This window comes from Miniopterus schreibersii (assembly GCF_964146895.1).
Source record: "Miniopterus schreibersii genome assembly, chromosome: 20".
Lineage (NCBI taxonomy): Eukaryota > Metazoa > Chordata > Mammalia > Chiroptera > Miniopteridae > Miniopterus > Miniopterus schreibersii.
The window spans coordinates 16,361,906-16,376,215 of record NC_138122.1 but is presented as its reverse complement, the minus strand read 5'-3'; the positions used below and the strand labels follow the sequence as shown (position 1 = coordinate 16,376,215).

Here is a 14,310-nt window from a genome sequence, read left to right as displayed (position 1 = left end):
TCCTTTTTTGTGAATTCTGAGTCACAGACCAGGGAACTCTCTCTGTATCACTTTTTCCTTCCTTCTCAGCTGCTGGGATTCAGCTCCTTCCCTCCAGGCTCCCAGAATCCTACTGCCCAGGTCCGAATGAGCATTGAACCTGCCCTGGCTCATTCCAGGAGCCCTAGGTCCCCCCTCACCCCACTGCAAGCTCCCTCTCCATTTGATCTGGCTTCTAGCTGGCCACCTTCTGGCCCCTCCCTCACTATTGCTCAGTGCGTATGTCTAAGGACAGCAGTGCAGAGCAGCTCCCCTGTAGTGAGCACCTCGAGGTGCCAGGCCCTGTGCCAGCTGCTTACGGCCTTAGCCCATTCGCCCGTCACACCTGCTCTGAGAAGCCTTTCCCGGAAGAAGCTTGGTTATTCAGCTGTCCAGCCAGTCATTCAACAGCCATTTGCTGCACACCACTCCTTACAAAGCAGTCACTCATCATTGTCAAATGTAGCTCTGGTCACATTGGCTGCTGCCTAAAGCCTCTCAAAGACTGCTCTCTGCCCTTGGGACAACCCATCCCCCTGACTATGGCCTCCAGCCCAGCATGAGCTGCCCCTGCCCTGCCACCAGCTTTATCCCCCGCCATTCTTCTCTCTTGCTGTGTCCAGCCACACCAAGTGAGCCACGCCTGGTGCTTTGCTCATGGCTGCCTGCTTCTACATGCCCTCTGCCCAGAATGGTGTGGCTGGCTTTTCCCTACCTTTCAGCTATTGGCTCAAACATCACCTCCTTGGAGAGGACTTCTCACCCCAATATCCCCAGAGCCTGGCAGGGCATCTGAGAACTAAGCCCTCAGTCAAGCTTGCTGGGGAAAGGAGCTCACGTTCCAGCCTCACCTTCTGAGGGCCCCTCTGCACTAGGGGACACTGGCCCACGGCGCTTCCTTGTCTGATGGTAAGAAAGAGCAAAGAGCGCGGCTGCATCAGACTGGCAGCCGAGCCAGCAAGCACCCACCTCGGAACATGTCATACCAGGACTTCTTGGCCTTGAGATGCTGCAGCCCATTCAGGTGCTTTTTGCGGTTGTGGAGGTTGTCCTGGAAGGAGCGGTCACAGTAGTCGCAGAAGTAACGCTTCCCCATGGCCACTGTGCCAGGTGCTGCCACTGCCTGGGAAGTCACAAAGCACTCAGTCAGAACACGGAGGAAACGCCACACACTGAAGTCCACGCACAACCACCTCAACTGAGCACTCCCTGAGAGCCAGGCCTGGGTTGCGTGAGGAAGGCTTTCCATGCACACACCACTTCATTTAAAACTCATGAGAGCTCATGAGGAGCTACACGGGCCTCATTTCAGAGGGATTTTTAACAGTTCTGATGCCCAGCCTCCACCCTAGGCCAGTTAGAGCAGAACCAGAGTGGATGAGGCCCGGGCATCAGTACTTTTTAAAATTCCCCAGGAAATTTTCATACGTAGCCAGGGAACCACCACCTTACACCCTCTGGCCAGCTGCCACCCTCCACACCTCAGATCTCCTCTCGACTGTTCTCTCTATGCCAGCCACATAGGCCTCTTTGCTCCTCACACATGCCAGGCATGTGCCCACCTCCCGGCGTTTCCATGCTGTTCCCTCCGCCTGGATGCTCTCCCCTGGTACCTGCCAAGCTTGCTCACTTGACTCCTGCAATCTTTGCTCAAACACTACCTTTCTCAGTGAGCTAACGTGATCACTTTCTTTAAAATGGCAGAACCTTCCACCCTCCATTTAGCTTTCCCCATTTCCTGCTTCATTTTTATCACCTGTGAAGTAATAAGTTACCTGTTACATTTATTATCTTTTTCTCCCAGTAGGAAGATAAAGCCACACAGGCAGAGATATTTTTGTTTTGTTTATTGCTGATGCTCCAGCACCCAAAGTGGTGTGTGGTACGTAATAGGAAACTGAATATTGTTGAATAAACAAATTAATTCCCATTTTCCTTAAGGGACAACTGAGATTCAGAAAGAGGACTTGCCCAAGGTCACACAGCTGGTAAGCAGAAGGGAAACCCAGGTCCCCTAAAATCCAGCTGCCAAGTGGCCTCTCTTCCACAGCTAGCTCAGTGATTAGAGAAGCCAGAGGCTCAGGCAGAAATGCAAAAGGCTTCCCAAGGACACTGGCTAAACTCTCAAGTGGCAGGTCCCCAGCCAATCACAGAGAGAAATGAGAATGTCTCAGGGCTATAAGACTCTTAAGACCCTTCAGCCATGGTGACCACAGCTGCCACTCCTGACCCAGGAGATCTGCAGCCCAAGGCAGGGGGTGATTCTATGACTCTCATGGCCAACCCTTGCGCCATGAGTAGGATCTGCACAGGTTGAGCCCAGACAAGATCCTCAACCTTCAGGTCCTATATTCTGACCCTTCATTTCAAAGAACAGGTTCCCGAGGCCCAGAGAACAAAGACAGGTGGCTTCCCCAAGGTCATGAGATAGCAGCTCAGGCTAGCAGCACAAGCTCCAGACTCCCAGGATCTGGCAAATAAATATAAAGCTGGGACCTGACCCACAGGGTAGACAGATGGGGAAAGGCATCTTGTAAAGAAGAGACTGGAGAAAGACATGAAGACAAACAAGCCCCCTGGACAGTCCAGGAAGCCATGCAGGCTGTTGGAGAAAGCTGCTCCTGCAGCAGACGGGGACAGCAGCCATTAAGTCAAGGGCTATAATGGGATTAGGAACAGACAGTCATTCAAAATGAAAACATATAAAACCTCTCTTTTCTCCAGTTACTGCTGAGAAACCGCATCCCAGACACATGAACTTGATATATTAAATTTGGCAGCTCTAATACACCCCGTCTTGCCAATAAACTTATAGGAATTGGATTGAAATTGTAAGCGATGAACGTTTAACGACCGAGAGCTAAACCAAGCCATTCACAAAGCTTGAAGCTCTGAGGAGCTGCTGGCTCTGGAGAGTAATGGGGAGGGGAGGGGCAGAGGGAGGGATGTCCCTCTGGGAGACTGAGACGAAACAGTGGCTCTGCAGCAGACTTGGCTGGACAAAACCACGCTTGGAAACTGAGCAGCCAGCTGTGTGACCTTAGGCAAGTCACTTCCCCTCTCTAGGCCTCTACTTTCAGTGTAGGAATGAGGTGGTAGGTCTGACTGGTTGCCTGTTTGCGGAGTGGTACACAGAAATTTGCTGCTCCAAATGAACTATTAACAAGAGTACTAGCAATACAAATGACACTAATAATGCCCAGCACTGAGCAAGTGCTCAATAAATGTTACCTATTACTTGATTTATTGTGCACCTACTATGTACTGGCACTGGGTTAAAATCTTTATAAATTGCATCGTCTCAGGACAACCTATGTGGTAGGACCTACTACACCTTTTCAGAAGAAGGCACTGAGGCTCCAATAAATAAAGTGACTTAGCCAAGGTCATGCTGCCAGAAAGCAGCGGAGCTGGGCTGAATCCAGGCAGAATGGCTCTAGAGCCCCTCCTAATCACTTACAAATGTCTCCTCCCGACAAATCATACTGATGACAGTTTTCCTTTATGAGTCACTCACTACACCCCCAGGAGGTGGCTCCTTTGAACCCCAAGAGGTATGTATTATAATTAGGAAACTGTGGCTCAGAGCAGTGCTGTGAGGTGCTCCAGGTCTCATAGCTAGAAAGGTGAGAGTAGGTCTCACGGTGCCTGGGGCTCAAGTCCGCTGAGAAAGCCTCCCACCAAACCACTGAGAAATCAAGGCTCAGCAACACTCTGACCCACATGATAACCCCTTTGGGGCTGGGCTGTGTGCATGTGTGTGTATGTGTATGTATTCATATTTTCCCTTCTCTCACACACATACAAAGTGGGAGGCAAACCAGCTGCAGCAGCACTGCCCAGCCATGCCATCCTATGCGCCCCCCCCCCCCCCGGCTAACCCCCATCTGGCACAGAGAAAGTGCTCAGGATGGGTCAACAGATCCCACAGTCTAGTCCCAGGTCTGCCAGGTGAGGCTGTGACTCCAGCACTTGCCCTCTCTGGGCCTGTTTCCCCATGTGTGAAGCAGCAGGCAGGCAGGCGGGCAAACTAGACCATCCTAAGGGCTTCTCCAGACCACCCGAGTTTAAATCCAGGTACTACTGCTTTCAAACTCTGTGATCTTGAGCAGTTAACTTCTGGCCTCAGTTTCTTCCTATGAAAACTGGGATAATGTAGTCCCACCCCAGCAGTTACTGTGAGAGTCAGATCAGCCACACACATATGTCAAGTAATGCAGAGCCTGGATCACAGGAGGCCTCAAAAAATGTTGGCTGTCATCATTGTTATCAGCCTTCAAACAGTCTGTATTTCAGAAAACAATGGCTCAGAACAAGGAACGGGATGCCACTGACCAAGTGACCTTGGGGTCAGCTGATAGATATTACAGATGAGGGAACTGAGGTCAGGAGAGGGGAAGTGAGTTTCTGAAGTACACAGAATAAGGCAGAGGAGGGATGGGAACCTCAGCCCCATGGTAGGCCCAAATACCTACTCTTCACAGCAGTTGTGCAGAGTCCCACCCTGCCCGGGGATGGTGTCAGGGGAGCAGGCAGGCTCTAGAGGGCCAGGAATTCCCACCCATCTCACAGGACTTCCCCATGGAGGCAGAGGCCCTTTGGGAGGAGCTGGCCTTCGGCAAGGTGACCTCACCCAGCATTGCCTAAGTGTGAACTTCTGGCCCAACTGCGCCCTGCTCCAGTGCCTCGGCACACATCAGGACAAGGTGTGGCTGCAGAACTCTCTGGACAGACACAGCACCGGTCAGACACATAACTTGGCAAGCAGAGCACATTTCACTCCGACTCACCCCTCAGCCAGGTGTCCTTGCACAAGGCACAATGTGCACCACTGCACCTGACAGCCCTAAGTGGAAGGTCAGGGAAAGGGGATGGGGACAGCTGGACACCTCTGATGACACTCAGGCACCACCATGGCTGCTGCCTAAGCTGGCCCTCTCCGCTGTGATTCATCCTCACCCTTGGGCTGGCACGCTCAGCAGCCTGCGAGCAAGGCCCTGCCAGAGAAAAATCGGGTCCCACTTCCTTGCTGGGGACACAGGTGGAGCCACCCTCCCAGTCCCAGCAACCAGGTCCATGGCTGCAACAGCATGTGCCAGGTGACAGCTGTCTCCTTGGGACAATCCTCTGGGGTAACATAGGTCTGGGTCCGAATCCCGGCGCTGTCACTTAACGGCTGGGTGACCTCTGGAAAGTCATTTCATCTCCGAGTCTGTGCTTAGCTATAAAACAGGAACCCCACTGCTGCTATGGATTTACCAAGGTAGTAGTATATTAAAATGCCAGCATATAGTTAGAGCTCCAATGGAGGCTGTAATTATTTATTGTCCAGGAGCTTCATTCCCCTACCCTCCTGGTGAGCACACCCTGACCACCTGATTTAAAATGCAGCCGAAGTCACAACTGTAGGCACTTGGTCCCCCCTTACAACCTGCTCTGTTTTCCACAGCCTGTCTTCCCATCTCACAAGTTGGTTTATTGTCACATGTGCCTGCTCCTCACTAGCGAACAGGCTCCGTGAGAGCAGAGAGTTCTGTCTGTGCAACTGCTGCACCCAGCATCTGGCACAGGGCCTCGCACACACGACTGCTTGTGGAATGAGCCTGCAGGACCCGAGCCTCCCACCCTGTGCTTACTAACAGCATCTGCCATGCCCTCTTCTTCTGCAGCTTGAGTCTGGGGACAACGAGGATGAATAAAGATGACTGAGAGACACAGAAGGCCCCAAAGGCAGGTGTCTCACTGCCACCACCACCCTCCCTGCAGGACTTCTGCCACGGGCAGAGCCCAGCTCTACCGACTTAAACCACACCTGGCCACTCCCTGGCACCTGACTTGTCTTCTGAGCTCAAGGGAAAGATTACCAACTGGTTGAGATACTGTGGGATAAAAGAAAAGAAGAGAATGGGGGTGCGGTGGGTGCGGGAAGAGAGCTTCAGATTTGATCCTCTTGTGTGAGGCACATGGCTTTCATTCCCTTATTCCATCCTCACAGAGACCCTCTTTATCAAGGTGTCCATTTCCCAGAGAAGGATACAGGTTCTTCCCAATTTGCTCAAAGCCACAGCTAGGGGAGACACTGATAATTAATGAGCATTCTCATCAGCCTGAGTGCTGCTGGTGGGCAGCACTGAGGACCCCCACACAACCTCTTGTGGAGCTCACACCACATGTGAAGCCACGTGCCAAGGCCCCACAGCCAGGGCGTACCAGAGCCAGCATTCACACCGGGGTCTGAACCCCTTCTTTCCCCATCCCACTTCTCTGTTGTGCGGCTGTCATGGGGCAGACATTTGTGCTTCATTGATATTCTCGGTTCCTTTCCCTGTGTGCGTCTCAGGTACAGAGCTAGCTTTGGCACAAGGCTAAAATAAGCCAAAAGCTCCGTTGTGGCCAGGGGCTGGGACACACACTGTAATTATCCAGGACTTGTGCTCGCCACATGCCGCCCTCAAGCTCACCTGTCATTTCTTCTAATTTTGGCACTGCCAGACCCCAGGTAAACAGCAAACCACAGCCAAACGGCTTTATTGCACACCCACTAGGAGCATGGCAATGTCCCAGCACCACATATGCTTGCCGTCTGGAGTGGATGGCATCAGAACTGCCCTGTGGGGGGGCCCAGAGATTGCCCACTTAGGAATCAGCTCCAACAGAAGTGCCAAGAAGAACCAGATGTCTTCCCTGATAGGAGCCCCAATATGTTAGGGGTCTCCCTCAGATGTTCTGGTGTTTTATAGCAACCACACAGCTTTCTCATCCTGACCTCGTTCAGTTCCACCCCTTGGAGTGAGGGGCATCACCTTACTTCTAGCAGTATAAGGCAGTGGGGCCCCCACCCACAGCAATTTCTAACTCAGCAGGTCTGGGAGAGGGCCAGGATCTAGGGAGGCTCTGATGCAGAGTCCACAGGCCACAATGGGAGAAATGCTGGTCTAAGGTAGCAGGTGATGGACTGAAGAACAGAGAGGGTGAGAGCTAGCCCAAAGTCACACTGATCACCCAAGTCAATCCCTACTATAATCATTCAACCCAGGTCTGAATCCCAACACTGCCACTTTCAGTCTGTGAAACTCTCAGCAAACTATTTACCCTCTGAGCCTCATCTGGAAGATGAAGGTAATGATACTATTTCATAAGATTACTATGAGGATGAATCATGCATGCTAAGTGCTTAGCACAGTGCCTGACATGCTGATGGTGCTCAAGGCTCATTTGTGGATGTGGCGACTAGCTGTGGCCCACAATGATGCCACCTCCTCATGTTGGTACCGTGTGCTGTTCCCTTCTAAGCTGTATCGTGGTTTTGTGTAACTAAGAGAATAGAGCAGAGGAGACAGTATGTCACTTTCAAGATCAAGTTACAGAAGACACCGTGGCTTCCAGCCTGTGTCTCCCTTCCTCTAATCACTTGCTTTGGGGGAAGCTGGCTGCCATACTGTGAGCACCCTGTGGGGAGGTCCATGAGGCAAGGAACTGAAACCTCCTGTTACCAGCCATGTGAATAAGCTTGGAAGTGAACCCTCCAGCCCTAGTCAAGCCTTTAGATGAATGCAGCCCAAGCTTGACTGCAACCTAGTCAGAGAGTCTGAGACAGAACTACCCAGCTAAGCCACTCCCAAATTCCTGACCCTCATAAACAGTATGAGATAATGTTTGTTATGTTAAGTTGCTAAGTTTTGGGGTAATTTGTTATATAGCAATAACTAGTGAATACACTGGAATACATGAAAAAACTAAATCACTTTATGATCCATGATGGCTACAAACTGCCCCATATCCAAAAAAAAAAAAAAAATCACTCCTGAGTCAAGTCAAAGGAACCCCTCCACCCCCCAGTCACCCATACACAACCCTAGAGTTCCACAGTTCCCTTTTTACTCATTCATTCTCCAGCCAAACATTTGCTGAGCACCTCCTCTCTGCCAAACTGGGGTTCACATTTCATGACACAAAGTCCCTGTCTCATAAGAAGGTGCATTTCTTTGCTGGGAGTGGCTGACAGATATGCCCCAGTAACAGTTCTAGGTAACAAGCTCTGTGCCATGGGGCACCCAAGAAGGGTACCTGCATCCAACAGAGAACTCCTCCAAGGAAATGATCAGAGATGATCTCAAAGATCTAGGTACCAAGGTGGTTGCTGCAGTGTAGCTCATCCTAAAACTGAAATCTAGATTTCCAACAGTATGAACTGACAGTTATCCATCCAGTGCTCACCACACAGCACAGCAGGCTGTGCAGAGTCCCAAGTGGGGTGGGGAGCGGAGGCTCAAGGGCATAATGCACAAAGCCTGTTATCCTCATCTTACCCACAGCTGGCCAGAAGCAGGAGTAGAGCATGAGCCATATCTGGTTAATGGAGTACTGTGCACAGCCATTAAAAATCAAGGCAAAAGGAATGATTCCTTTATATGGACAAATGTTCCTCCACATTGCCAAATAAAAATGACTCGTTACCACCACAGTATGTATACTACCACTTTTTTAAGGAGAAAGAACCTCCCACCCCAACACACACACATACAAAGACTACAGCAGATACAAAATATTTACTGTGGTTATGTCTGGATAATAGAATTCTGTGCAGGATTTTTTTCCCTTCATTTTGAGTTTTTCTATTTTTCTAAGTTTCTACATTTAGCATGTACTGTTTTTAAATTTCCCCAAAAAATTCCCTTAAAAAGAGGGAAATTTGTCAGGCAGGGATAAATCCTATTCCTTCTTCCTTAGGAGATACTATGGATGAACCAATGACCTGGTTCACCAGAATGAACCTTGAAAGGGATCTAAGGTAGACATTTCCCTCAGTCCCTGGCTAAAGGCTCACAGGGTACACCCTGATTCCACATAGACCTGGCCCTGTGAACGTCGGCTGAACCCAAATCGGGCTCCAGGGAGCTGCAGGCTGGAGACACAGTTTCTCATCAGATAGTTACAGGTCCCAGGAGGCTAGAGTTTCCAAATAGGGAAGGTAAAAATAGTCTGAAGGAGGCTCCTGAACCAGATATCCAGACTCAGAACTGCCTGTGCCTCCCCCCAGTCTGGGCTTCAAATACCATCTGACTCTCTGTTATCACCATCACTGCTGCCCAAGTCAGGTCTCACCTTCTTGCATCTGTACCAACCTCCCCAGTTTATGTACCCTGGGCATCATCAGATCAATCCTCTTAAAATGACTCCTGCTCAAATTTTTCCATGGCTCCCTGTGTGGAGTTTATTAAAAATGAAGTCTCCTGAATTCAGATCTCCAGAATTCTAACCCAGCAGATCTGGAGGGAGGCCAAGAAACCTGCATTTTAACCAGTGAGTCTAGCACCTGCTAGTAGGCACCTGCTAAGAAACAAAAACCTGGGGGAGCAAGCTTCTGCTCATTGTCCTCTCCATTCCCTGCATCCAAAGGGACAGTGACCCTGGGTAGACACAGCCCCCAATTTGTGTCACAAATTGGTGAGCTTGCTGAAATGGTAACCCCCATTTGATTGGCATGCTAATCGCAATTCATTAGAGAGAATAAAACTGTTTTCTTACTGGCTATGTGTTCTGTCACACTCCAGGAAAATTCAGAATTGAAAATAGAGGGAGTGGAATAAATCACTCATTGTACAGGGTGGGGGAAAGTAGGTTTACAGTTGTTCGTATGAAAAAGAATACAATTAATAAATAATAATACAAGAAAAAACTCTGTGTCATGTACTCACAACTGTAAACCTACTTTTGCCCTGCCTATATTTATGTTCCTTCCTGAATTTTATAATAATCAGTGTATACTTGGTATTTAAAAGTATCAGTAACATTGGAAAGAATTTGACATGTTGAGTATATAACAGATAAGCAATGTAATTCCAATTTAACATATAAAAGCTAAAATATATAGTTAGGTAATTGATAAAATATATGAGAGTAATTGGTATTAGACTTGTGATTTTAAGTTGTGAGGTTAGCAATGACTTGCTACATATTAGGATCACCTGGGATGCTATAAAAGATACTAAAGGTGCCCCCCATAACCTAATTTAATATCAGAGATATATTTTTTTAGTTCCCCAGACTGAGAACCAGTGACATAAAAGAATTTGATTATCTATTAAAAGTACTGAACTATTTACAAGACCTTAAAATTCATTGTTTATAAGTTTAATTTATTAGATTTCCTAGTAACTGTTTAAGTCTTCTGGGGAAATTATGCTTGTCAGGTTATGTATCTGAAATACTTAAAAAGAAAATCAAATATATTACATTTATAAGTGGAATTAAATGTGTAAGGGAATGCAATTAGGCTGTTAATAGGGCTGAGTGTTTAAAGGAATTTAGTTTGTTCAACATTACTCCAAGGAAAAGTTAATTTCACTTTTCTTATTTTTTTCTAGGTTTATGTATAGAATAATAATTTCTAAGTTGAATTTGATGGCTTACAGAAAATTTGGTTTTTAAAAATTGTTGCTTCAGCCCTGGTCAGTGTTGCTCAATGGTTAGAGCGCCAGCAGGTTCGGTTCCTGATCAAGGGCATGTACCTGGATTGCAGGTTTGATCCTGGCCCTGGTTGGGGCCCCTGCGGGAGGCAGTCAATCAATGTTTCTCTCTCTCTCTCTCTAAAAAAATCAATGGAAAAAATATCCTCAGGTGAGGATAAACAAAACAAAACAAAATTGTTGCTCCAAAGAGAATTAACTAAAAAGACAAAAAATAAAACAAGCCACAACATAACTCTCTGTGGTCTTCCCCACCCATCCCACAGAAATAATTCTTTCTCCTCTGAACTTCCCATCAGCCAGATTTGTTGTTAGCAACACATAAGAATTCTTTCCCAGAAGCTTCACAACTTACTATCCCAAGGGGCTACTAGGATGCTTTGCAAATAGAGAATAACCATAGTAAGGATAACTCATCAGGGATGTAGAGCATTTCACACTTTTCCTCCCAGTCCCCTAATCAGGCATTACTGCTGAGTTCCCTGTGCATGGCCCAGAGAAGGTGCTCATAAAATATTTGTTGCCCTGGACGGGTAGCTCAGTTGGAGCGTCGTCCAGTACGCCAGTTCGATTCCCATTCAGAGCACATACCTAGATTGCAGGTTCGATCCCAGGTTGGGGCGCGTGCGGAAACATCTCTCACATCGATGTTTCTCTCTCTCTCCCTTCCTCTCGCTCTAAAAATCAATTTCAAAAAACATCCTCGGGAGAGGATAAATAAATAAACAGACAAATAAGACATTTGGTGACGGCCCTAGTACTCCAAAGCCCTTGCTCTTTCTATTCCCAAGTAGTAATGATGGTGTGAGTTCTCCTGCCTTGCAGGCCAGGATTCTCAGCTATGAAGCCCAGAGATGAGGGAAAGTGAAAGCACGGCCAGAAGAACCCCTCTTTCCCTGAAGCTGGGAAGAGGGGTTCAGCCCCCAGAACCTGACTTTTTGCCACAAACTGAAACTTGAGCCCTGAACTTGAAACTGATAGAGGAGACCGGGATAGCGACGAGCTGGGGACCGGACGCCCGGCCCCCTCGCTCCTGTATCTACTCCCCATCCTGTTAAATGGTGCGTCCCACCGCGAGGAGCGCGGACTTAGAAAGAAGAGCGCAAGTCCTCCCGTGAGGGAAAGGAAGCTAACACTCGACCCTCGACGTCCCGCCAAAGAAGGTACCTGGCTATGTCGGGCAGTAAGGCTCTGAGTTCCTCCTCCTGCGCTCTTGCGTCGCGAACTGCTTGCTGGGATTCGTAGTCCTTCCTCGGGCATCGGTTCTCCCTTCCCAGAAACCTTTGGTCGTTAAAGCTGAGACACCGCAAGGGGAGGTGGAGGAAGCGCGAGGGCTTCTGGGTGTTGTAGTTCGAAATAGTCAATCTGCAAGAAATGCTTGAGGAGTAAAATTGTGTAATAAACCTTACCAAGCAATTTGGGCTGCCTCGATATGAATCTTATGTGACCTTTTTCCCGTGCAAGCCATCAGTTACCTCCGTGATTCAAAACGACGAGCACCGAGACTCAGAGGGACTACATATTCCATGAAGTGTCGCACGTGGAAGGCCTTTGGGGAGCGAGGTCGGCCGCGGCGCAGGCGCGCTGTCACTACTTCTGCAGTGGAGAAACATGGCGGCTCCGACGATAGGTGGGAGGTTGTACTCCCTTCTGTTCCGCAGAACCTCTACCTTCGCCCTTACCATCGCCGTGGGCGCCCTGTTCTTCGAGCGCGCCTTCGATCAAGGCGCGGACGCGATCTACGAGAACATCAACCAGGGGGTGAGGGCCTAGGCCATCCCTGACCTTGGGCCCACCTGAGGGGTGACTGGGAATGGCTTTGCCGTGGGACTCGATAGACCTTTGCGAGGAAGAGGGGTAAACCCTGGGCGTTTTCTGTCTATAGATTGCCATATGTGCTTTCCGCCCGGTGTGAATCCTAAAACGTTAAAACGAGGTCAATAGATCCCACTTTACAGGGGTTCTAAATATTGCGATCTCCCACTTTTCCACTTGCAGAAGCAAAAACTAAAGCCTAGCGAGAGCGAAGGACTTACTGGGGCTGCACCAGCAGGAAGTCAGTGGCAAGTCAGGGCTGGAACCTGGATCCCCTTCTCAGGGGGTTTTCAAGGGCAAATTTCAGCTGTCGAACGATCGCGGAAAAGGACGTCTCCTTAGACATTGTGGCTGCCTTTTCAGAGGGCGCTTTGGGTTACCAGGGCTTTCCACGCACGCAGCGTGGTATTAATTACGGTTAAGAGTGGGGGCCGTGGAATCAGACAGTCCTGGATGGAAATACTGGGCCTCGTGTCTTAATAACTGTAACGTTCAGTTGGGCAAGTTTCTTAACATATCTGAGCTTCACTTTTATCTGTGAAACAGAAATGATGATAGTAACAACCTCGGAATTATTGTATTATTTGAGATACAGGCGAGATGCCACAGTGCCTGCTAGGTGGTACCACTCAGAAAATAACATTTGTATACCCAGGTTGCGGGTTCATTCCCTGGTTAGCATGCATGTGGGAGGAAACCGATGGATGTTTCTCTCTCCCTTTCCCTTCCTCTCTCACTAAAAAAAAAAAAAAAAAATCAATAAAAATATGCCCTCTGGTGAGGATTAAAAAAAGGAAAAGAAAAGAACATTTGTTACATTCCTCAGGAGAAAGTGGAAGCATAAGGTAGGGAATAACATCTTTTAGAGTCATTGTGTGGCAGGCACTGTGCTAGGTGCTGTGCATGCTTTATATCATTAAATTGTGGCTCATACTAGGGAAGATCTTTTGCAGATAGCCCTGTTCCACCATTCACTCTTGTTTTTAATTATAGCTGCTTGACTGTATAGCCCAGGCAGGCTGTGTTCACTAATGCTGTGTTGCCGGTGGCCAAGGCAACTTTCCCAATGTTTGGGAAAGGCATCTAAGTGTGTTGTCACAACTTCTGTGTTTTTAGGAATGAGAACCCAGCTAATTCCTGACCCAAGAATCATAGGTCCAAGGAAATTAAGAATGGTTCAATGTTAAGTATTTTGGGGCTCTATATTTAGGACCTCTTAAGAAATACCTGGAAGTTGAAGAAATAAGCCGTCTTCCAGGCTCTGTTCTGTAATAATTGTGTGCTTTGGGGCGGATCCCTCAATTTCTGTACGTAAGTTTTCTGTAAAAGTAATATTTCTTTCCATTTCCCATGGTGATGGAGAAAATTGAAGCTTTATTTTTTTTAAATTCTCACTCGAGGGTATGTTTTTATTGATTTTAGAGAGAGAGAGAGAGAAACATCGATGTGAGATAGAAACATTGATTGGTTGCTTCCTGTACACACCCCAACTGGGAATCTAACCCTCGACCTTTGGTTTACGGGATGACACTCCAAACAATTGAGCCACACAAGCCAGGGCTCAAAACATTTTATAAACATTCGGAGTGCACAGCAAGCCCGATGTTGCTTCTGCTTTGCCCACCACAACTGTCAGGATGTGGTAAAAGTTTCTTTCAAGTTTGTTTTAGAGACCAGAGCAGTGGGGGTATAGTTGTAAAATGTGAGAGGCAAAACTAAAAGTGTGTGGCTCTTGTCTTTAAAATGCAGAAGCTGTGGAAACACATCAAGCACAAGTATGAGAACTAGTTCCTCGGAGGCTCCCATCAAGGTCAGATGGACCACGTCCACCCACCAGCTGTTTGCCCAGAGCCAAGGCTTCAGTTGGACATGATGCTCACATCACTGTCCATGGACCATCTTTAGCTGTTGTTATGAAATGGCTTCACCTGACAGACTCTTTAACTTCTGCTGTGTTTGAAGTATGTTTAGTCAGAGACATCAGCAAATAAATGTAAACTGTCCTTGA

General features: G+C 48.2%; 2 protein-coding genes across 3 annotated transcripts in view; one reads left to right on the top strand and one right to left on the bottom strand.

The window, feature by feature from the left end:
- The window catches only part of ZMAT5 (zinc finger matrin-type 5), a 22,543-nt gene extending 10,317 nt beyond the window's left edge, over positions 1 to 12,226 (bottom strand). The window contains exons 1-3 of one of the 2 annotated variants that reach the window (XM_081123095.1): positions 11,963 to 12,226; positions 11,655 to 11,852; positions 988 to 1,141 (exon numbers count right to left, since the gene is read on the bottom strand). In XM_081123095.1, the coding sequence (XP_080979221.1) occupies positions 988 to 1,141; positions 11,655 to 11,747 (247 nt within the window). In that variant the 5' untranslated portion in view covers positions 11,748 to 11,852; positions 11,963 to 12,226. Of the gene's footprint in view, positions 1 to 987; positions 1,142 to 11,078; positions 11,190 to 11,654; positions 11,853 to 11,962 lie in introns of those variants that run through there. The other variant, XM_081123096.1, reaches the window with a different exon arrangement.
- On the top strand, positions 12,057 to 14,310 carry UQCR10 (ubiquinol-cytochrome c reductase, complex III subunit X). Its single transcript, XM_081123098.1, has 2 exons — positions 12,057 to 12,248; positions 14,052 to 14,310. Exons 1-2 carry the CDS (start codon positions 12,099 to 12,101, stop codon positions 14,088 to 14,090), a joined length of 189 nt encoding a protein of 62 aa, XP_080979224.1. The 5' UTR covers positions 12,057 to 12,098; the 3' UTR covers positions 14,091 to 14,310.

What these genes read in the sequence shown, in the direction of transcription:
- UQCR10 (XM_081123098.1), top strand. Translation starts at nt 12,099, where the DNA reads ATGGCGGCTCCGACGATAGGTGGGAGGTTGTACTCCCTTCTGTTCCGC. An exon ending in ACGAGAACATCAACCAGGGG is followed by an intron (nt 12,249 to 14,051) that starts GTGAGGGCCTAG and finishes TTTAAAATGCAG; the next exon opens with AAGCTGTGGAAACACATCAA.